Genomic DNA, 23,972 nt, shown 5'->3' on the forward strand with positions numbered 1-23,972 from the left:
AACACATTTCAAAACATGAATGGAAAAAAATCATCCTAAGCCATTAGAAACACATTCCACTCCCATTCAAGAGCACATTGAGTATCTAATCTGTTATTGTTACTTCATCTCCCAACATCAGCTATGTCATATTGAACTTAAATAATTGGGACAACAGGAAAACTGACATTTATGCTACCACTAACACATTTGTGAAGGCATCAGATGGCTTTCAATACTCTTTTAGATCATAAAATTAGAACTTGTTTGTACACAAAGCTAGACGAAAGAGTTTTACTCCAAATTCTGCTTTAGAATAAAGACAAAATTTCTTTGAAAGAAACTCTAGAAGCACAACTAGAGGCTCTACTAATACATACACACAGCTGCTGGTTTTCAGAAGCCTTCATGTGTTAGGACTAGATTGATTCAGACAGGATTGACTGAAAGGATATTTTTTACATACAAAAGCTTTATCTAAATATCTAGAGTCTAAAAGACTTCTTTGTATGCAGCATTTTACAACTAAATTGATATGATTTCCATACATTTTCATAAATCATGTGATTTGTGTGACTGATGTTTTAAGATCCTCCTTGCTGCACAATGAAAATCCTTAGATTGTCCAAGACAAATTTGGGCAGCTTTCCACATACATCACAGAAAAGATAAAATAAAAAAGTGTCAAATCTAGACACTTCTTCTAAAAAGAAAAGACAAATTTGTTTTGTTTGTTTTTTGGGGCTTTTTTTTGTAGTCCTGTGGTGCATAAAACAACTACGCTCGATTTTTAGTGGGAAAAGAAGTTCTCATTCTTGTGACTAAGTTACTCAAAGTCAAAGATTTCAGCCTAGGTGCTTTTTCATATTTGAAATATGACATTGATTTTTTTTTTTTATGCAATTATTCTGAAAATATTTTGACAAGTAGCAGTTAACTTAAATCTTGGACAAGAGCATCTTCACAGAACATTACAGATTAAGTTAAAAAATCTATTTTTCCTTTAGGCAAAATGGCTAGTGAATAGCTAACAATCAAGTAATGCATGCATTTCAGTTCTATATATCCTTTCAGTGCTCCTGTCCATTAATCAGCCATTGATTTGAAAATGTCGATTTTCCTGATAATGGCTTTATGTGCAGTATGATCAGCCTCATTAAATTCCTTTTATTTCACATGAACACGTGGATCGCAACTTCACATTTATTTAAACAAACCCAACTGAATGTAGTACGCTGATTTTTCCTTCATTTTATGCCTAAATATTTTCAGTTGCTTCTGTACAAAATGTCTAGTCTGGTCTTTTCTAAGATCAAGTTTGTAAGCTCTTTTTCAGTACAGTAAACAATACCCAGCTGCAAGCAAAATTAACTTCCTTAATAACAGCAATATTTATGTTGTTTAACATGCCCTACAAAAGACCTGCCCAGAGAACAGGGAAAGAATTTGCTACGGCCATTATAATGACAAATACAATGACCCTTATAAAGCTGAACTTGGTGCTTCTCCTGGAGCTTTATCCACTGGGTAGGAAAATAAGGATGGTATAAAACAATATGGTAAACTTTCAACTCCTGTATCATCTCCTGAAGCTGAACTCTGGACACACAAAGAAGAAACAATAGCAGAGAAAGTGCTGAACTAAAAATTCATATCACTTAAGAATGCTGGACAACTTCTGTACCTAATCCTTCAGTTCATATATGGAAGGTGAAGTCATGGAAAGACAATTTATATACTCTCTCTCAAAACTGACCAACTGACTTCCATGACAGAAAATTAATATACAAAAACCAAAAATCTAATAAAAGTCATATACAACTACAGGTACCTGAGTTAAAGTTTCAGTTGTAAATGTCACATTCCAACACAATAGAAATCTAACATGCTGCTAAATTTACCAACTTTGTATATAGTTTAAATGCACGTATTTAAAAACAAGAAATAGTATTTCCTCATATACAGCTTATATTTTTCATAGTCCTACAAAATATTTTGCTGCCTATTTAAATTGTGTTTAGAGCTCCCTGCTCAATAATCCCATTTATTGCTAAACACAGTAACTTCTAATGCATATTTTGGCTGAAGAAGGTTTTATTAGTACAGTTTCTGATTTAGTGAGGTAATTAAGTGCATGACTACCTTTCAGTGCCTTGGCCCTATTTCCCTGTCTATCATTAGTTATTTTTGGATTAACTTACTGCACTAGGAACTTGCACAGAGAGATCTTGAACTTAGAAGACTACCAGAGGCACCCTAATACATATTCAGAATGGAGCAACCAGAACACATCAAATTGCAGTGACAGACAGTATTCCACAATAATGACCTCATGGAAAAATGTGCTTGCATGTAAGAACTGTCCAAAGCTGTAAAATCAGAGGGTAAGTCACATCTGCATCAGCACCTTGGACATCTCTTAACTGAACAAATCAGGGAGGTGTCATATTATTAAATGGCAATGAATCATTTCTGTCACAAAATGTCTTTGGAAGATCATAGTTAACTGATAATAAAGATGACTTCTTAAAGAGAAAGTCTTCCTCAGTTGTGTACATTTTATTCAACTGTAATTTAACAAAAAAACAAAACCTGGAAGAATTCTAAAATGTGACATATAGATTAAATGACAGTTGTAAAGATGCTGTAACAAGCACATGAGCCTATTGACTAGTGAGCATCTATCCCATGCAGAGAACAACCCTACCCAGCATACTGCACATTGATTCCAACATTCACTTGAAAATGGTGGTAAGGAAGGGTCACTAAGGTATAAATTACCTGCAAACAGAGCACTGCCGCTGTGGCTGGAGGGCAGTGAACATCACTATCACAGAGTAGTTACGAGGTGGAGCCTTCACAAATCGTCGGAATTTATCTCCATTCATGCGGATGACTGAACGCCTTGAGCTCCACTCCATCAGCTGCTCCACTTTCTCAGCCAAAAGATTCTGTAATTGAGGACAAGGATGAGGAATGTTTAAACTTATTTAAGTGCTTTGTACCTATATTCTGCCTTTGCACCCTCCAAATTCCTCTGGGCTCAAGACAGAAGTTATATATAGCTATATGTAGCAGAGTGTAGCTTATAGCATAATTTAGTCTTTCATGTAGTAAACAAGATTTTAAGTATTTAAAAAAATAACTCAGTGTGGCTGTAAACAGAAAGAATACATAAAATGAAATCAAACAGGTTGCTACCAAAAGCAAAGGAGTAGAGTAAGGATCACTGCCTAAAAAGAAGTTGCCACTACAGCAATAATTTAACTTCCATTTAAAAAACTGAAGTTTTAGAGAATGCGCCCTTATGTTGTATTTATTCTATTTAGTAAAAATCACAACAGGATACTGTCAGTCACTTGAGCATAAAGATGAAAGAAAATTGTACCTACAAAGAGAGAGAAATAGTTAAATGTTTAGAATTTCCTGCAAATGTATCACAGTGAATTTAAATTCATGAGAGTTTCATATTTTGCTACAGACAGGAATGCACTGTCATATAAACCCATCTAGGTACGTTCCATTATGAGATCAATGTTTTAAGCTGACCTCAAGACTGAGAAGCCCAAAATATTTTGATTGAACTACCACTGTATAAGAAAAATCTGCTTGTGTATTGTCTTTTGCTTGAAAGCATTCCATCCCATGAATGATTTAAAATCAAGCTATGGGACATGTTAAACAACAGCCCTCTTTATCTAACTATTCCTATGAAAATCTATTTAGGTTTTTTTCTTTTCAAGTAAGCCTGATTCCACACCTGCTCAGCAGAAAATGTTCAGTTTCCTAAGTTACCTAGGTTCAGCAAGGTTGTACTGACCATGCTCTAGATGGATTGCTGCATATAGGTTATCAGGATCAATGCATCTATATTAGTTTAAGTCTTCAGTTCCCTCCTCACTGGCCCTGTGGAAGCTGCCTATATCAAATAAAAACTAAAAAAAGAGTAGAGAAAACTGTAATATTACAATTCAGAAGCTGAGTGCTGAGAGAAAGTGAGATGAACAGAGAAGGGGGCAGACAGACAGGAACAGAAAGTGAGGAAGGCACATCAAACAAAGAGGAAACTAACTTCAGAAAACTTGAAGATGTGAGACCTCTGTTAAAATACACAAAAACTAGTGAAAGGGTTTACAAATTGATCAGGCTACACTGTGGAGGGGTAGAACAAACTAGCTTAAAAAACATATTGAAATAGGAACACTCTCAGAAAAGAGACCATGATGACAGGTGAGGCAAGGATAAAAGTCAAACACCGTGCAAGAACAACTGAGCAAGGAGACAATCAGTAATCAGTAATGCCATGAATGAGAGTAGAGATAGAGGTATGAGGGGAAGGAAGGAATAAACTGCATGGATAAATAAAAATTATACTGTGCCTGTCAAATCTTCCATCTTCAAAATTATCAGAGCCCCTTAGGCACAGGTCATCAGAAGGCTTGAGTCCAAAAGAAGTTTTGATGAGTGTGAACCATGAACAGTTCTGAAACACCTGCATTTACACGACCCTATGAAAAAATTCCTTCAGGCTTTTCCTCCTGTTCTCAGAATTTAGCTGGTATTTGTAATCATGAATGTGAAGGAGAGATTACAGCTCTGTTTATCATGAGAGTATCAATGACTCAATTAATACTGTAATTTTTCTTCTTCTAAAAGACATATGTTTCTGGTGGTTTTGCTTCAAGTAGATATTATATAAGTTATTTTCTTTAAAAAGATTCACAAAGCAAATTACATAAAAAATGAAGCCTACACATTTCTAAGACTTCCTTCAATTAGCAGTGCCAGGATTAAATCTTTGTTCATTTCAAAAGATTCACTCGTTTTGCATCAGGCACTCCCAGTAAGTAAAGCACAACAAAATACTAGGAGCTAAAAACAATTTTAGCATATGTTTTAGTATATCCAAAAGCTTTAATAACTCAAGCAAAAAGATAAACTAAAGAGAACTAATAAAAAGACATAACTTTTATATTAACACAGGAATGATGCCTAATATCCCACTTGGTACAGAAAAACAAATACCTTTCAGAATAGGCCTCATTCAAAGAAAAGAAACCCGTGAAATAGCATTAAGGGTATGAAAGCAAAAGCATGATCTTGACAGAAAGAAAAAAAAAAGAAGGAGAGGAGAAAAAAATCCAGCTCTATTAGTGCTAAATAATTTGTTTCTATACAATAAAGTTATATGGAAGAATCTTACTCAGAGAACTCCCAATTCTAGTTTTACTTGGAAGCTAGTTACCAATAAAAAATAGTCTTGCTTCCTTTAGATTCAGCCACGTATAACGTCACCTTTTTACATAGCTCTTGTGCAATATTCACTATAATGTTCTCAACCACTTCTATCATTTGTTGTTTGGTTTTTTCTTATATGCACAAGGTAAAAAGCTAGTAACTAAACTAACTTATGTATGTACTACACTAGGTAAAATCAAGCTAATATTTCAGGAGTGTAGTCATTAGGTATAATGTATTTATTTGGTTCACTGCATTCTGAAAAAATCTATTCTTTTCAAATAGAAAGTTATTAAATAGACTGCAGATAGTGGCTTGCATCATGAAACATTCTGCTACACTTCTCTTAGGTAACTAACTGCACTTCAATACCCTACCAATTTTTTGTACACTTTATTTCAGAAGATTTCTTTCGCAGAGTAATTGATAGAAGGGACTGACAGCTCTAGGATTCACAGTGCAGTCATTCTGACTTAAGTCTTTTGAGAGAGATGAAGGTTTGATATTGTTTTTGTAATTTATAAAATATTTTCACAATATTTGCTCCTGAGTAAGTTAGCAACCTTTTCCTCATTTCGTTTAATAATGAAATCTAAGAAATAAATCTATGAAACAAAAGTTTCCATTTTAGCCATGCATTTGACTTTAATGCTAAGTCTTAAGGAAATATGGAAATATGGAATATGTCTAATTCAGCTTTGCATCAAAAAGACACCCACTTAACAGACTCAGAAAATTGGTCAGTGTGTTAACAGGTGGGCAGCAGGGGAAAGTGTGTTTTAAGTATACTGAAGCCAGCAGACCAGTCTTAAGGATTTCATAATTCAGGATCCAATTTAATTTTTTTTTTAAGAAAATTATTTTTTTTAAGATAAAAGTGTAGAAAACAGAAAAACATACTGTTCAACATACTGTTGAATATGCATTAGCATATTCATGCATGATCTCTACCTCAGACAAAAATTTTCTCCTCTGCGAAAGAAGAGTGTTGAAAAGTGAAGAAAATTTGACAGAAAAACATGTAGAACCAAAAGGCAAAATTTTTCATATTACCCTAATAAATCTACTAATATCCTGGAAAGCAGTTAGACCATTGAAAAAGACAATGGTCTATCCCAAATTGTTCTTGCTGTGAAGATACTGAAACTGAACATATTTTCTTCCACGATTTACCATCCAACTACACAAACCATGCATAAAACTGTCACCAAAGTAAATTCCCATTAGGATTCTAGACACACAAGTTTTATTAACTTGCCTTGTTCCACCCCCTGGGAAAAGTCTTCTGCCAGAGAAAATCTGAAAGTAGGAGAGAATGGCTAAATCTAACAAAACACATATTGTGATGACAGAGACACAACTGTTACTTAAATCCAGAAAACAAGGGACACTACCTCATTTTCACTCCATATTTCTAATCTTCTGCTCCTTTCCACAGTCTATGCAAGTAAGGACCCTACATATGTTTAAACCTATTCATTTACAGAATTCCTCTGAGCACTTACTAGCTTTATGCTGATAACTTGAAAGGGACTGTTTTAGCTAAAACACTGGGGCAAAAAACCCCCAAACAAACAAACCCCCCCAAAGCCTAAGCACGAGAATGGAAATTCTTCCTGTATGAAGAAAACTCAGGGTTTGATGTTGCAAATAACTACAAAAGGATCAACAGGTAACAGTCTGTAAAAACACAGAGAACATTAAATCAATGGATGAAGAAGCAGCCATGTATCACCTATTTATTTTCGTTAGCTGATTCTCCAAGCAGAATAGAAGAACATGTATGATCTATGTGTGGAAACAAAATAAATGCTAATTTCTGTAAACAAACAGAACTATGACATTACTTGCTACTCCTACACTATTTTGTAACAAGTGAAAATGTATGGCACATCAACATTTTTACAAAACTAAATAATCCTTAAGAATGCAACTGAGAAAATCCAAAATCCAGGAATTTTCTTACACAACAAGTAAAGCTGTTAATTTTTTAGAAAATGGGATTACTTCATAAAGGAATCGCCTATGAAAATTGTCTTTGCTCCTGAAATAGTGACAGTCATTGCCATTTTTTCCTCAATCCTGTTAAGCAGATGAGCACTCCCCACTGAAATAAAAGCTGCTTGGGGAAACAATTCTAAATAATTCTTCCTTTATCCCTAAGGCTAGTAAAATGTTTTTCCATTTGCAGTTGTCCCTATAATTGAGTCAAGAAGAAAACAAAAGAAAAAAGTTAAATATCATCTATTATAGATCTTGGTTTTCCAGTGATGTCATGAAACAACTATGTTACCTGTCAAAGAGCAATGTGTGACATGTTACCAAACTAAAGATGCTGGTAGGCCGAGCTTCTGGTATCTGCCCCCGAAGCAATTCCCTATTAGGGATTGCTTCCCAATGATCCCCCATATCTCCTCTCTGCTTCTTAACAGAGGTTGACATCTACAAGCCTTCCCTTTCATATTCTGTGACTAGCAGATTAGCTACTCAAAACACAGCTTTATTTATTCACTCTCCCAAGACATGGTGCCTACAAGACAAAGCATAAAAAACAAGAATCACCCTGTATACACACATGTTGCCTCACTTGACTGTTAATCTTTCTTGTCCAGATTTTCTAAATTTCTTTTGGCCCAAATAAAACTCTCTTGGGGGCAGGGGGTACCAAATAACAAAAAACAAAGTACCACACATACTTTCCTAAGTGCTGCTTGTTCTGTCCAGTGGATGATTTTCAAGATTTCTTCTTTAGACTTCCTTTCATTTACTTTGCCTTTAGTTAGAGTAACCTAAGGTATGTAAATTAAGGTATAAGCTGCTATTGGAACAAAAGCAAAGAACTAAGTCCCAACAATATTACTCAATGAGTCAGTGTTCAAACTAGACTCCTTCCATTTGAAACACACCAGCTTTACTACTTTTCATCTTTCAGGTTTCAGAAGAGCTTTTGGGTCTTTCTGATGTAAGAGGGTCCAGAATACTGCTAATACTGCCCAATATGTGAACCTGGAAGACTAAGACCTCAGCTCTAGAAAGACTGAGTCAAAAGCTGTAACATGAGACACCTATACTAGGAAAAGTATAAATTAGCCAGGGACTCACTCTACTAATAAGGCTGAAGCATTGGTTACTACCAAGCCATTCCCCTTTCCTGATAAAAAATTCAAATTCACTCCAGTACTTCAAATTTCAGTTTCTGTAATGAAAGAAATAAAGTAAGGAGTTTCTAATTAATGTTTTGATACTACATTTGCTACTGGAGATGAGTTAACTACAGATTTTGTTAAGTATTTCTGAAATGATGACACTGCCAATAATTAAAAAAAAAAAAGCTTGGCCTCCATGTTTCCTTTATGTGTATTTTACCAAAACTAGCTAAGGCAGATTGAAAAACCACCCTTGATGAAAATTCTGCTTTGTTCACTCAGATGCATCAAATCCCCAGGAAATGCTAGCTCTGTACACAATAATTTCAGGACAACATTCATTGTAAAAAAACCAACCAAACAAACAAAAAACAAACCACAAAACAAAGTTGCACTGATAGGGCATGTAAAGTATCTCATGAATCTATCTACAGCATGTAGCTTAAATTCCAATTTATTTTAACAATCTCCATTTTAGTCTTTAATTACACTAAGATTAATAGTACAGAGACACTAACTGCACTAATAAACACATTTCAGCAGTTTGTTGTAATAACAGTTAACTTCCTTAAAAATGTGTCTGATAAACATTCACAGATAGGCAATTACTGACCCTATTACGTTGGTGGCAGAAAGATGACAGGATCAACATTCAAAGTGCTCTTACAGGCATTCATTCCTCTGTTATTCCTTGGTCACCTGATGCCTGCATAAAAATTTCATTTATGCTACCAACATATCAGTATCCTTGAACATATAAAAAATATTTTTATCATTAGTAAAACTCAAGACACAATACCGGCATATATTTAGATAATTTCATATAATATTTCCTACACACTAAAAAGGGAGAAGATAGAAGGCTACTTTCCTGCATAAGTCTTCAAAACAAGATTTCAAATAGCTCATGGACTTGAAAGTGCAAAGAAAGGTAATTTCTTTGATCTTTCCACATCTTCACTCTTCTCTCTAACATCTTCTAGGCTATTCTAACACCTGGGGAAAAAATTAAAATATATTTCACTTTTGTCAAAATTTACTCCTCTTCAAATTAAGGCAATCAGCCCCAATAGCTTTATCAAAAATACTTAGTCGCTATTTTGAGCTTGTCTTTACCACAAGAATAGAAACCATCAGTCATGTCAAAGTTACAAACTGTAATTTCTTGATTCACAACCCTAGGCCTAATGGAGAACTCCAGGATTAAGTATCTGAATATTCCACTGAGCAACACATTATTCTGCAGCTGTACACTAATAAACTAATTCTACAATTGAGAATGACTATCAGTACTGCAAATGTTTTCTTCTCTGATTTCTCCCCTGCAACAAAAGGGGGGCATGAGTTAATGTAAATATTACTAACCACTAAGATATACAGAAATCTGTTTGGATACTTTTTTTCATTCTCAGATTATTTATTTATTTAAAAGCCATTGCCTGAACATAATTGAGAAGCCATGTAAGCTGGCACAGTATGACTGACTTAATATTATGCTCCATTGACTCAAAGTCATTTAGCTGTGACTGAGGATTTGCTTTTTGGAATGAGACACTGATTTTCATCTTTATGGAAAATAGCCTACATTTTGTGGCATTAAACCTAAAAATGTCCTTTTAAGGCTGAGTAGATAAATGAATGGAGAAGCAAAAGTACTGTAGGTTTTTTTATTTTAATTTTAGCACATAAGTTGTTCTATTAGCAGTTTCAGAAAAATCTGCTTCATTTCCTATTACATGAAGCTGTCATTTTCTGTACATTGTACAAGAAAGTATTAAGATCAATATTTTCTTACACCGTGGAAAATGCAAGATTGAACATAACCTGCATAATGGTTTACATGGATGTATTTTTTCCAGTTGATTTTACAGAGATCTTCAATTTCAATTGAATACAATCAAAAATTGATGACTGATTTCAAAATACAAGAAATTCACCATTTTGTATTTAATACTTTTCAAAATTTTCACAATTTGTCACAAACTTTATGACAATTTCCATTCATTAAAAAATAAAGTTCATCTGATTTAAATAAAGCCTATAAGATCAACAGTATGAATTACAGAGTAAGACTCTAGTATTGTAAACAAGCGCATAGCTTATTTCAGGAAAGATAATACTTACTATACTGCATTAAATAAAAACAAGTTAAACCATTTAAGTTTTATAGAAATAAGCCTAGACAAGATGCCTTATACAGCTATAGGCTTTTCCCCTATTATTTTATTTTACTTTTTTTTCTTTAGAAGCATGGAAGTAATTTATAACATAATGAGAAATTTCAAAAGGATGAATTATGAATTAGAGAAAAGATTCTACAACAAAAGCACCAGCTAAACTTCAAAGTACATTTTACTTAGGTCACCTTTATACTGGAAGGATATTAGTCTCAGGAGAGCATAATATAGGACATCCAGGATGATTCTGAGAGTACATTTTATACACAAAGGCTAAAGCTCCATTTACTCTCAGTGGAAAACAGTTCAGGGTGACCTAGCAAAAATATTGCAAAAATTCTTGATTAAGATGGGAAGAAATCTTTAGCTAAGTATTAAAATTATGCACAAAAAGTTAAAAACTAATTCTGCACATATACTTTAATTCATTAAGACCAAACTCCTAATCCTAAATTACAGTAATTTTTTTCAATATTCGGAACCTTCAGATTCCTGGGAATTGGATTCAGCCATACCTTTCAGAGTGCTCAGTTTATGATTTTTTAAGCAGATACTTCAAGTTAACTCTATGCACAATTATTATTTCACAAATAAAAACTCTTTCTAAATCCAGGAACACATCTCAAAGCTACAGATTATCAAGATGTTTAATATCAACTTATTTGGCCTGTAATTTTCAAATATTTCTGATTTTTATGCAAAATTAAACTTAGCTAAGCCAGCCTTTAAACTAGGTGCTATTTATATTGCCATTCTGAGTTTCTGGACCCCAAGGCCTTTTTTTGTTAAGTTCAGGTTTCTGCAAGAATCATCTCACATCATTCAGCAGCCTGGTTCAATTTCCAGTGTAGAATTATGAATTAACTAGTGAAAGCCATTCGGGAACTAATATATACTTTGTGTACCTCTCCCTTGCTACAAAGAATACTGACTTCTCAACACATTATTAACATTGTGTTTATGTTTAAAAATGACTTCCGATCCCATTCTTTTCCTTCCACTTTTTCAGGATTTGCTGAAATGAGCAGGCAGGCTAACTTAATCTAGATCATTTGAAGAAGTGGTATTTCTCTACTAAAAGCAAAGTTTGACATTACAGGAAGATACAGGACATTTCTCCCCCTTTTTTCTTCATTCTAAAACTAGAGTCCACAGTGTCTTTGAAAATGTGAAAACAAGGTCTTTCTTTTACTCTCAAGCACTATTTGTGAACTTGAACGTTTTACATACAGTGCTATATAACCAACTGCTCCTTCTCAACTTTATTGCAAAATATTTTTTTCAGCCAAATCTCTTTAGCTATTAAAAAGGAAAGTGTTACAGAGTAAGCAATAAGAACCCGGTAATCCAGGATCAGGTTGCTCATATACTAGTTTTGTACATACCAGAGCATGTAGCTCCAGTATCCCATATACCCCAAATGAGGACATGTTACCCTGGGAGACATTCAAATAACTTATGTAGTATGTTCCTTAGAGAAAACAAACAAACAAAACAAATCAGAAACAGATTTAAAAAACAAAACAAAACAAAACAAATGAAACCTCAAAACACGTAACAACAAAATCCAGACAAAATAACCAGCCACCCCTAACCTCTGGGCAACTCCTGACAATGCTCAGTCATCTTCACAGTACAGAAGTGTTTACTAGTGTTCAGATAGAACCTTTGATGTTTCATTTTGGGTCCACTGCCTCCAGTCCTGTCACTGGGCACCAATGATTCTGGCGGTCATCTTTACCCTTCAGGTATTTATTTACATCAATATAACTGCTCCTGAACCTTCACTTTTCTAGGATAAACTTTCTCAACTCTCTCAGCCCTTCCTCAGAATCTTTTCAATTTCAGAACATTAGGTGGAAAGCATGGTATTTAAAGGATGTGCATGAAAAGACATCATTTTACTAAACACCTGTTCCATCCTATTTTTTGCTTTTTTTTTTTCATGAGTGTAAAGCGAGTTCTACTTTACAGAGCAAGCAGCATTTAGAGAAAAGTTGACTTAAACCGACACCAACAAAATTGTTCCTTTGTTCAAAGTGTATTTGTTCCCTGTTTCACAACAAAGTAATTCATAAACTGAACTGCTGTTGAAATACTGCCAATCATCTTTCCCTTTCTATCCCTTACTGCACATTTCTCTGCATACTGGTGGAATGACAAGATTTTATGTTGGAAGTTGATAAAGTAATGATGATAGTAACTTCACAAAGAGGTAATTCACCTCAGAAATGTGAGATTGCTTTGACTTTGGTGGAATGCTACCAATAAATGCTACCACAGTTTGAAAGGGGTCAAAAGGCCAAATGAGCAACAAAATTTCAGGGTACTACTGGATTTTCTCCCTGAAAAATTAAAAATTAAATAGAATCTGGATCTGCTTTGCTTTCTGTAAACAGCCATGCTAGAGACATTTTACAAAGCCATTGATAACTCAGCCCTCTTCTCTGTGGAATCACCACATAGAGACTAATCCCTCAAAGCCCTTAAGCACTGTGCTACATTGAAGAATTGCCCAGACAACCAAAATACGGCTAATGCTAAAAAAGAACTTTCTTCCTCTTCTTCAATTTTCTAAGTTATTTCAAACATCAGGTTAAAATACAGATGCTGTATTCCCAATCCCTGGAAGTACAGAATAGATGACTAACCTGCTACCATGAAAATAAGTTTTATTAAAAAAACTTATGAAAGGCTAGCTAGGGAAAGCATCAAGAATTTACACTGAATTAGATTAAAAAGGAAGACTGGGAAGGGGCAGTAGCACATATTGTTAAAAGAAAGAAGACTAAGGACAAATAAATTCAACAACCATTTAAAATGTAAAATGCAGAGTAAATACAAAAGAAATCAGAGAAGATTTAGTTCTATAAGTGAAAACATACCAGAATGAAGGGGCAGAAATTAAATTGTTCTAAGGCACATAAGCACTGTTTGGTAATCAGAAATATAACTGCTTGAACAGGAAAACAATGAGGCCTCAATCAAGCATACTGAAATAATTTTGACAGAATCCCCTTGAGAATAATGAATTTATTTTTTTTTTAAATTGCTCCAACAGGAATATAAGAGTACTTCAACTTTACTTGTTATTATATAACAGACATTTAAAATGAGGGTGTATAACATAAAAGAATTTTAGAGGAAGCTTAAGTGACCTTTAACAAGATCAACAAATCAGCAGAGTTCTCCATACAAGAAAAGAACAACTAGTTAACTTCACACAGGGAATACATAAAGCATCTAGTTGAAAAATATTCTGGGTATGTGTACTCTGGCTTCTTCATCTTCCAAAACGTTACAAAACAAAACACAATAAAACAAAACAAAACCAAAAACACCAATCAAAAAACCAAACCAAACACAAAAAACAACAACAAAAAAAACCACCCAAACCCCAAAGCCAATACATAGGCAGATGTCATGAATTTGTATTTTTGGTATTACTGAGAGAATTCTCAAGTACCTATTTCTTATTGGCACCTTAATGTTAATACAAAAGGTTATCTTGCTGATTAGCACACTGGGAAGCTAAAAAACAGAATTAAATTTCTCACTTGCTTCTTCACAGGAAGTGAATTAAGAGAGTAGTGTCAGAGGGAAGATGTGGTGATGATAAGCAGTAAACACTTTCTATCTTGTGACAAGGCAGCAGTTAAGTACTTTCTGAAATAAGATATCTAACTATGCACAAACTAGTCTGTGTAAAATTTAAGAATTTTTAAAAATTATAATCAAAAATTGCAGACAAAATAATCTTTAGAGAGGAAAAAGTTGTTGTTGCCAAAGGCACTGAAACATCTTATACTACCTACCACAGATACAAGTTTTACTTCTTCCTTAAAATTCTATGCGTTCTTGATATTTTACCTATTAACCCAAGTACCCACAGGATTAAACTTCCTGTGGTAGAAAAGAAATAAATATTATGCAAAATGTCATTACTATTCTCACTAAACAAAAAAGGTAGCTCCAGACTTGGCTGATGTAAGACCTATCAGTGTTAAAAACAACTGTAGATTTAAAACAAACAAAAAAACCTCCAAGCAACAACAAAAGACACCACCTAAACAAACAAACAAAAAACCCCATTAGATTATTCTTTTGCTAAAGAGGAACATAATTTCAAGACCTAAACAAGTCAAGAAATAATAAGTGTCAGTTCTGTAACGGAGTACAGACTGATGATTATTCTGCATCTAAAGGTAAACAAAAAGAATAATTGCACTTCTGAAGTATAGAACGCTTAAAGATAGAGAAAAAATGGAGAAAAATTATTTGGCAGTTTTTTTCTGTTGTTGATTTTAAGTAGTCTCTCAATATAGAATAATGAAAAATATAAAAGGAGAAAGGAAGCATGACTATAAAATTTGACATTCCACAGACCTATCCTAGAGATTTGCTTTGAAAACAATTAGAAGGATAAATCTGAGAAGCACTTTTCCTTTTTTTCCCCCAGCTGAAAAAGAGACACTTTTCCTAATTTTCCTGGGAATTACTCTTCCTGATTAATGAAACACACAGATATATTCTGAAGCCCTCTTTAGATCCCAAGTCTGTCATCTTAAGCACTTAACATAGGCAGTACCAGCTCAGACCACAATTCAGCGTAGTCCACATGCAATACTGGATTCCCACAGAACATTGCAGGTACTAAGCAAACATATTAGATATACTAGTATATATCTTCCCAGCCCTCACTATTTGCATCTCAGGGACATCCTCAGGTAGAAAACACTATCTTTGTATTTAAAATAACTCCACGAAGAATTAACACTGGAAAATTACTGAAGTCAAATGGTACATAGTCTTTAAAGGGCAAATCCATTCATATGTGAATAAAATTTATGCACATTCTTGTCTTGTCATGGTTTGAAGCTAGCTAAAAGATATACCATAGCTAATTCAATTTATTATCCTATATTTAAATATTCTAGTTTTGAAATCTGCATTCTTTAAGGTCAAAATTAGACACTAGTTAAGCAATCACCCTCCACACCCCCCCTTTCAAAACCCATTCAACCTAGATTTTGAAGTCAGTTTGGCAAATAAAAAATGCACCTCAGAAATCTTATAGCCTGGGGAATCCACAGAAATATTTTCCCTACAAAAAGTTTTCCTTTTTGAATGTGAAGTTCTCTAATACTGCACTTTCTCCCACGTAACCCTAAGACAGCCACTTCCCTAGTTCCCCTACAAATGCTATATTAGCCATAATAAAGAGCTAGTGAAGCTTGCCAGTTTGAAGACAGGGTACATTGCCACTATTTGTTACAGTACCACAATGGTTTAAGCTAAAACAGTTGCTATTCAAAGGAAAATGCAGGAAAACTGAAACAGTAACTGACCCAAAACCACAGAATGGTTCTGATCTGTTCACTTCCCAATCTAATGCCACAAAATCATTTATAAAGATAACCTAAGAAGCGAGTTAACTAGTGAAAGATCAAGTGAGAAAAAATATTTTATAAGCTTACTCCCCTCCTGCTCCCTGAAGTAGAGTAAGAGGGTGGATCTTCTGATAGATAAAGAATAATTGTTATAGAGAGGAAGATTAGATAGACCTGAAACCAATTATAAGTGATAAGTAAGTGCAAAGCACATCAATATGCTTAGCAATAAAATTGGTAAATATTCATGGAACATGCAAGAACAAGCAGTAAATCAACTCATTACAAGGAAAAATGTCGATCAGGAACACTGACATTGGTTGCACTACTTTAAATATAGTCAGTATGGGAAATTTTCATCGCAGAAACTTCTTCAGTTTGCAGTCTTCAAAACACGCCAGAGAAAAAGCAGATACTACTTATCAGCTCATTCCAGTTTTCATCAGGCACAATTTACACTCCATGTTGTTCAAGGGAGTCAGGGTTTCACAGTTCAAGAGCTGGACATTAAAAAAAAAAAAAAAACATTTTCTACAGAACTGTACTATTCATTGTGTCAAAATTTCTTTTTCCCTGCATTACATATGTGCATATTTCTAAACAAAATTCTCAACTTACAGAATTAGTTTGCCCCCTCTATATTTAGAAGAAAACAGTTATGAAAAACTCTCATTCTGACAAGCCTAGAGATGAGTAAAGTAATAGGAATTACATTCAGGTTCAAGAAATCCACTGCAGACATTTCAACTCCTCCCTGAACATTTTCAGTGAAATAATACATCAGTGACCACAGGGAGGAGAAAGCATCACCAGAAATTAGATGCAATTACTGCCCTAATCCCTACAGACACAAAGACTGAGAATACACTTTATCTCCATTTGACAGAAACCTATCCTTTTACAAGAACACAACATGATTTGCCATAAAGTTTTAGGTCTGAATCACATTTAAAAATAAGTATGAGGCATTACTTTCCAATTTACTTTGCTGGTACACAAGTCCTTATCTCCCACTCCAAGAATGTAGCTGAACTGAATTGAATTTACTTTGCAAAACAATGTATATAGGACACAATAAATACAAAAAATTTAAAATAACATTGTTAAATATTCTGCACTATGTATACACATGGAGTTACATACGCAGGACTGAAACTGGATTATTATTAACCAAGAACACAAATGGGTTATACACACTCCAACTTGACTGAAATCATGTGCCTGCGTGACTTACTATTAGTTTAGCTCACTCGCTTTGGCCAAATATCCAATAATTTATTTTTGAGGTACAAGGTCAGAAGAGACCACATTTTTCTGAAAAGGTACTGCTCTGTCGAAAACTATGTGAATGAATGGTTCAAAAGACAAGTACGGAAAGGCAAGTATTTAAAGATTTCATAATATAGAACAGACATGGCTTGTGAGACAGATGGGTTTTTACCAGCTGCTTGTAGAAGAGGCTGGGAGAAATAATCTGTAGCATGACTAAATCGATTTGCAGATACACAGTTCTGTCTTCAGGATAAGTTACCAGAATCTGTAGCACTAAAATAAATAAAGCTTCATATTTATACAAAATCAAATACTCTATCTGAGGCACATTAACAGTTCCCATTTAGAACAGAGTTAACCAATGAGAAAAATTTACTCTCCTGGTACTTCTAAAAGGCATTTAAACAGACCATCAGGGAGAAGTAGCAAGATGCAAATGAAGCAGTTTTCAGACAATTAAAACTCAAAATTTCAAAGAATACAAGAAGTGTCAGGAAAGGGTATCTTTTAAAAACATTAATGCAAAAAGCTATGTACCACAGGTAAGCCAATGCTTTCAGAGATGCTGCAAGTCTTAAAGGAAAATTATCCTGGAGAGAATTTGAGCAAGCTCCACTATTCTGCTGATCTTTCCTCACAGTCCATATTACAGCTCCTTTTTCACTTCATCCCTTTTTCATCACTCATTGTCATGAAAATACCCACTTTCCCCCAAGAAATTAATGAGAAGAAAGAGAGGTAAGTACTATTGACTTACTGGTGGCAGGTTGGGCCACCAGGATTCTTAGAGGAGAATAGAGAATGGAAAAGAAATTGAATTTCCTCTTCTAGGAAGATTTCCAGAAGGTATTCTAAAAGGAACACAGGATCAACAATGATAGAGGGAGGAAAGCAGACCTGGAAAATGGTTGAGGGAGTATAAGGACAAAGGATGCAAGCTTCTGCCATATGTACAGCATATGGCTGAAGAGTATACTCTTATACATGCTACAAAGCTGAAAGAAGCAAGAAGTTACTTTCAAGGTGGTAAACAAAAGCCTAAAACAGAATCTCTAACAACTGTACTGAACTCACAGTTGAATATACTTTTTGAACTGCAGAACAACATATATCTTTGATATTACACTGACATAGAATTTATAGGTCAAATTTTGTTGTTCAGCATTCAAGTACAATATTATAGCTCCATTTACAGTCAACTAGTTTTGCAAAAGGAACTGTTCTTTTGGTACTGTTGTCATTTATGTAATCAGAGCACTAAGAAATCCTAATCAAGGAGCAGAATTTAATTGTGTGTTACAGGAGAAGCACATTAGAGACAGTTCTTGTCCCCAAGAGTTTGGAAGCTACAAGTCAAAGAAGACAAAACACACGTCATTTGCTTATTTATGTACTTCTGCACACAGAATACAAGAGACCAACAAAGACCATGGATTAACATGGTGCACAGTTGCTTTGCCACATTTTTTGTCTAACCACTGTCAAGATTTTAGAACCTTGACAGCAAAATGGACTCAAAGAGGGATTTAAAAAAAAAAGGTTTTGCAGTGCTTTGTGATGTGCTGTTTCAATAGGAAAATATTCATAAAATTAATCCTGAGATACTTGTTTTTAAGATTTAAATGAATGGACAACAAAGAAGATGCAGGATAACGAAGAGCAGGAAGCTGGTAAAAAAAACTGCTTACGCACAAAAAGGGTAAAGTATCTTCTGTAACTTTTGCTTACTATTCATAGTTGCAGAAGTAAATGGTATGTAATCTGTCACATATATTGATGGACTAGGGCTAGAAAACAAAAAGAAGACAGATGTGGTAAGTAAAACACTGCCATTTTTGCAAGTTTTCAAAGCAGCCATTGCCTTAATATTCATTAACTGTAGAGAATCTTTATTTTATCCCTGAAGCCCTAATTATTGTGAACCCACACTGTCATTTACATTTTTTTGCAAGACTGCATCTTCTCCCTTTTTTGAAAACTTAATTAAATCTTTAATAAGCCAGTATAAATGTAAAGGATGTGGAAAACAAAATATCACCTTATGCATATTTATTAAATTTCTGCAAACCCTAAAGCATTTCTCCCCAAATTAATGGTATGGAAAAATTGATTTCAGTTTACCTACCAATTTCTTTTCTTGCAATAATTCCATCTGTTAGTTCTTATGGCAGGGACCTTGGTACTAAAGAGCATCTGAATATAGTCTCCAGAACTTGGTATCAACCCCACTGCTGATCACTTCCTCAGGTAATTGATTAAAATAATGCTATTGTAATCATTGTGTGAAATTAATCATGAAATCTACCCACCCTCAGCAAGTGGACAGCCTTATTTTCATATTCTTGCTCAAACTGTAGCATATAATGGAGGTTAAGATCATTGAGGAAGTTACCAATGACATTCTAGTGGTGTCACCACCACATGAATAAGAGCTCTGGTGTTGAAACTGATGATAGCATTAAGTGCAATTTCTAAAAATACTTAATCCAATACAGTTACTTCAGGTGACTCATTAGACCTCTTTTGACAAGCAAAGATCCTAAGATAGATATGACAGATAACTGAACTGAATACTAATACTGGCTGCATGCATGCAAATAATCTTATGCTAAGGAGAAACATTATTTTCAAATAATACTAGCCTATTTAAGGCATCCAGGGGACAGAGGAGGAGAGAAGAGCAGAAAGGACAAAACAATGTTCAAATGTTCCAAAGAATTGAAAACCTGCACTAGTTTCAGAGAAAGTACATGAGCTCTAAAAAAAACCCAAAAATTATCTTAATTTCAACTTTGAGGCTTGTGATGGAAACCCCATAAATTAATTGATTGATTAGACATCTGCACACTGTTGATCTCCTCAGCTTGTGGAAAATTTAACAGCTATGAAAGCATGACTTGCATTATTCATCTGGTCTAACTTTGAGATGTACAAATGGCATTTATAATGTCAGCAACAAATTCCAGTTCTGAGTACTCTGATAAAATATTTAGCTAATATTCTCAAAAACTATCCAACCATCTTTCAAATACCCAAAGCCCAATGATTAACAAGACAGTGTATCTAGACTATCACTCTGCAATGCAGTCATGTTCGGTTCTTCAGCAATGATATCAGAAATGGTTATCATTACCTATCAATGGTCTATCCCATGCCAGTATGATAAGAATATGCAATAATGTAATCAGCTAATTACTTCTTCATTTGTTTGTTCAAAAATCACCCTCTCTTCAACAGCTTAGAACTGGTATTCATTTTCAAATGGCTGCCATTATTCCCTCATCCCCCCTCATCACAGTATTCCAGGACAGTCTTGTAGAAGTGACCTTCACACTTTGTTCCCATGCACACAGAGCAATCAGGTGGGTGAGTACAACATAGAGAAATACTGCACCATTAGTTTTTAATCACAGGAAATAACCCATGTCATGCAAAAACCTACTTGTCTCTCTTCAAATGACTGATGGAAGATGACCAATATATTGGACTGAAAAAAGACTTCTAGAATCATCTAATTCAAAACAGTCAGGTGAAATGAGCATTTCTTATAAGTTACTTCAAGATCTAATGACTATTCACTACAGCACCATCCCTTCTATCAAGATGTAATGTGGTTTCAATTAAAATGGTTTTAAAAATCATACATTCTTGATACTTACTGTTTTTACAATTTTAAATGTTGAGGAGGTCATCCCATTCAACTTTCACCTCAAATCATAGTTAAATTCAGGAGTTACCATGGGCTGCTGAGGGCATTGTCCAGTAGAGTTTTTAAAGTCTACAAGGAGGGAGATTCTGCAACTTCTGTGGGCATCCTCTACATTATTAATTATTTTTTCCCTTTTATTTCCAGGAAAAATTTCCTTCTCCCTGCACCTTCTGGCTCTCTCTGTCATTTCATTATGCAAATAACGCATCCATTCCTTGTGTTTCTTAGAAAAAACTTAAAAAATTAAGAGCTCTGATCTTCCACCAATTAAGAAACTGCATATTTGAGGAGTGACAGTTATCCACAGAAGGGAAGAATCCCTGCTCAAAGCATGTACAATATAAAACTTTTACCATGCGAAAAACTGATTAAGTCTGATATGCCATATTTGTGTGCATAGAAAGAACCAAACATGCCGTTATCATAACACAACATAAAAGTCCAGTTCTGCAAATTTAAATTTCTTCTAAGTCAGATGGGTAATATCCAATTCAAAAGCCAAATGATCACAGATTTACTCCCAGCTCAATGTTACTTAATTACTCTCAGTCCCAGAAAGCTAAAACTGCATTCACAGTCTAAGAACATCATCAATAAAAGGTCCAGATATCAACCCAATTACCATTAAAGAAATACATGCTTCAGTAAGAGAATGGGCTCTTAAGCATCTGCAGTAGAGAATCCAATATTTTGGTGGAGTCTTAGTGCAGTATACAGTGGGAAAAGGAGAACATTACTATTAAGAATGCTGACCTACTGTGAAGAACGTTTTCACACTACACTGATTAAGATGTAAACAAACCTCCTCAACAGAGATAGTAAAGTCATCATTGCAATCCAATTTGCGCATGGCAAAATATAAGTCTGATTATATAATATGTTTGAATATAACTAATTTGGCAGTTTCACTTCATTCACTATTCATGGCTAAGAGAGAGAAAAAAAATATCTACTTCAGGCCAGAAGAGGTTCTTGTAAAAGAACAAATTAACTATGAAGCAAGGTAGCTGTGAAGTCTTTTGAACAGTAACTCTATTCAGTAAATTCAGAAGTATGTCAAATGGACAATACTACTCTAGATAGTAGGAGAGATGAAAAGCACTTGCTTTCTTTGACAGCAAAATACTTGGGAAAGACAAAGATTAATAAAATGATATGGCATGGGCCATAAGACTTGTCAATCCTCTCCTGATGCAGTTGTAACTACAGATGTAGATTCTTTAACAGCATCATTCTGTAAAGCATGGAAAGAGAGCTGCAAGACCTAAGATTGATGAACTAATCATGACTGAGCATTCCTCATGGAGAGATCCATTAGTGGAAAACATTATGCTCAAGAAAACCAGAGCTGAAAACAGCACAAGGGTGGAAGATCACAAGTTTGTGAGGGGATAATGCTTCTCCTCCCTAGGTACCTATTTGCAGATGCTGTTAGAAAAAAAAAATACTAGATTAGGTGAACTCAGCCTGAATGAGTTAAGCCATTCTTACCCATCTTACATTGAGATCCTTGATGATTTGATGTTATAAAATATTTAAAGCAAAAAGTAGTTTTAAACCACTGCTCAGAAAGGAACTAAAAAAGAAACAATGTCTTCCGATTATCACAATATGGCTTTCCTGTTCTGGGAGGAGACATAATCTGAACCATTTTCACGCAACAGAACACAGCAACAGGACAAAAATCACTTCCATGAGGGCTCCTGTCAATAGATGGGTAACAAGAGAGGCAACGATTAGAGCTTAATGAATGAGAATCATCCCTTTTATAGATTAGAGCAGAGAGGGATCATGATGAGATCAAAATCCATTACTAGCCTTGTGTATTTCCGAGAATTGCAGTAAATAAAAGCATTTAAAAGAGATTATATTTGTTTTGATATCATTTCACCCCACGTCATCCCATTCTTCTTCTCCAAGTGCAGCAACGTACGAAGAGTTTATAGAGCAAATTCATGCAGCCTACTTTGAATTTTCAGGGAAGAAATGCAAACTCAAAACCTACAAGTTACAATGAAGACCTCCAAGCCAAAACCAAGGAACTTATTACATCTCAAAGACAAAAGGAGGACACAGGCAAACTGAATCGTGCTTAGTCTCTGAGAACTACTACACTTTATGTCATGATTAGAAAAGTCAGGTCCAACAGAATCCCAATCTGTGTTGCATATCTGTAAAACTGAATGTCCTTTAGTACCTTATGGTTAGAAATAGAAATAGGGGTATTTGAAGGATTTATTCTTCTTGTTACTTTGCAGTGTTTGGAAACATGAGGAGAGCACGTGACACTTAAGTATGTGCTACCAATCAGAACAGTATTAGTAGGAATTTTCACAGAGAAAACCTGAATCACATCAAACAGCAACTGAATATTTCTTTCTGCAGATTGAGCTGCAAGATAGCTTTCTAAAACAACTTATCAACATGGAAACTAATGAATGATTGATTCAACAGCAAGTTTAAAAAGTTAAAAGCTGAAAAATAAATAAAAAAGGAATTCTTAGATTTCTCTCTTTACTTGCAAGGGGTATAGACCTGGAAGGAAAGCTGACATGAGGCAAATAACTGAATTAAGAACTAATACAGTATTCAGTCAACTTGACACTGGGGAGGAATTCAAACAGTGGGTGGCTGATGGCAACTAGGAGGAAGAATATGACCTGGTCTTTCTTGAATGCTGTCAACTGAGCCCATTTGGGTCCTGACAGGCTCTATTTGTATAAATACCAGCACTAAATGTGCACAAGGTCTCTGATTTTAGAATAAATCATACAAATCAATCAGAAGGTAAGAGAAAAGATGAGTACCAAATAATGAAATCAAACCCTTGATTCGTTTCCACATTTGTCTCCAGTTACCATAATGATTACAGGTGTGCCTTCCTCTCCCACTCCAAACAAATCTAGAGGGTTTTACAGGAAAGAACAAAAGAAAAATTTCCAAACAATACAGATCTCTTCAGAGACATCAAAATTTTACTCAACCTACTTTTGCATTTTATTCATCTCTCTCCTTAGAGGAGAGCAGAACGCGACAATCTGTCTTAGAACAACAGAAATAA

The 23,972-nt window shown here is 34.6% G+C and overlaps 1 protein-coding gene across 2 annotated transcripts in view; it reads right to left on the reverse strand.

Annotated features, from left to right (window-relative positions):
- TUSC3 (tumor suppressor candidate 3) overlaps positions 1 to 23,972 on the reverse strand; it is a 113,880-nt gene that overhangs the window by 73,146 nt on the left and 16,762 nt on the right. The window contains exons 1-2 of one of the 2 annotated variants that reach the window (XM_069014007.1): positions 8,977 to 9,071; positions 2,761 to 2,930 (exon numbers count right to left, since the gene is read on the reverse strand). In XM_069014007.1, the coding sequence (XP_068870108.1) occupies positions 2,761 to 2,930; positions 8,977 to 9,015 (209 nt within the window). In that variant the 5' untranslated portion in view covers positions 9,016 to 9,071. Of the gene's footprint in view, positions 1 to 2,760; positions 2,931 to 8,976; positions 9,072 to 23,972 lie in introns of those variants that run through there. The other variant, XM_069014006.1, reaches the window with a different exon arrangement.

The sequence above is a fragment of the Aphelocoma coerulescens genome, chromosome 4 (assembly GCF_041296385.1).
Source record: "Aphelocoma coerulescens isolate FSJ_1873_10779 chromosome 4, UR_Acoe_1.0, whole genome shotgun sequence".
Classification (NCBI taxonomy): domain Eukaryota; kingdom Metazoa; phylum Chordata; class Aves; order Passeriformes; family Corvidae; genus Aphelocoma; species Aphelocoma coerulescens.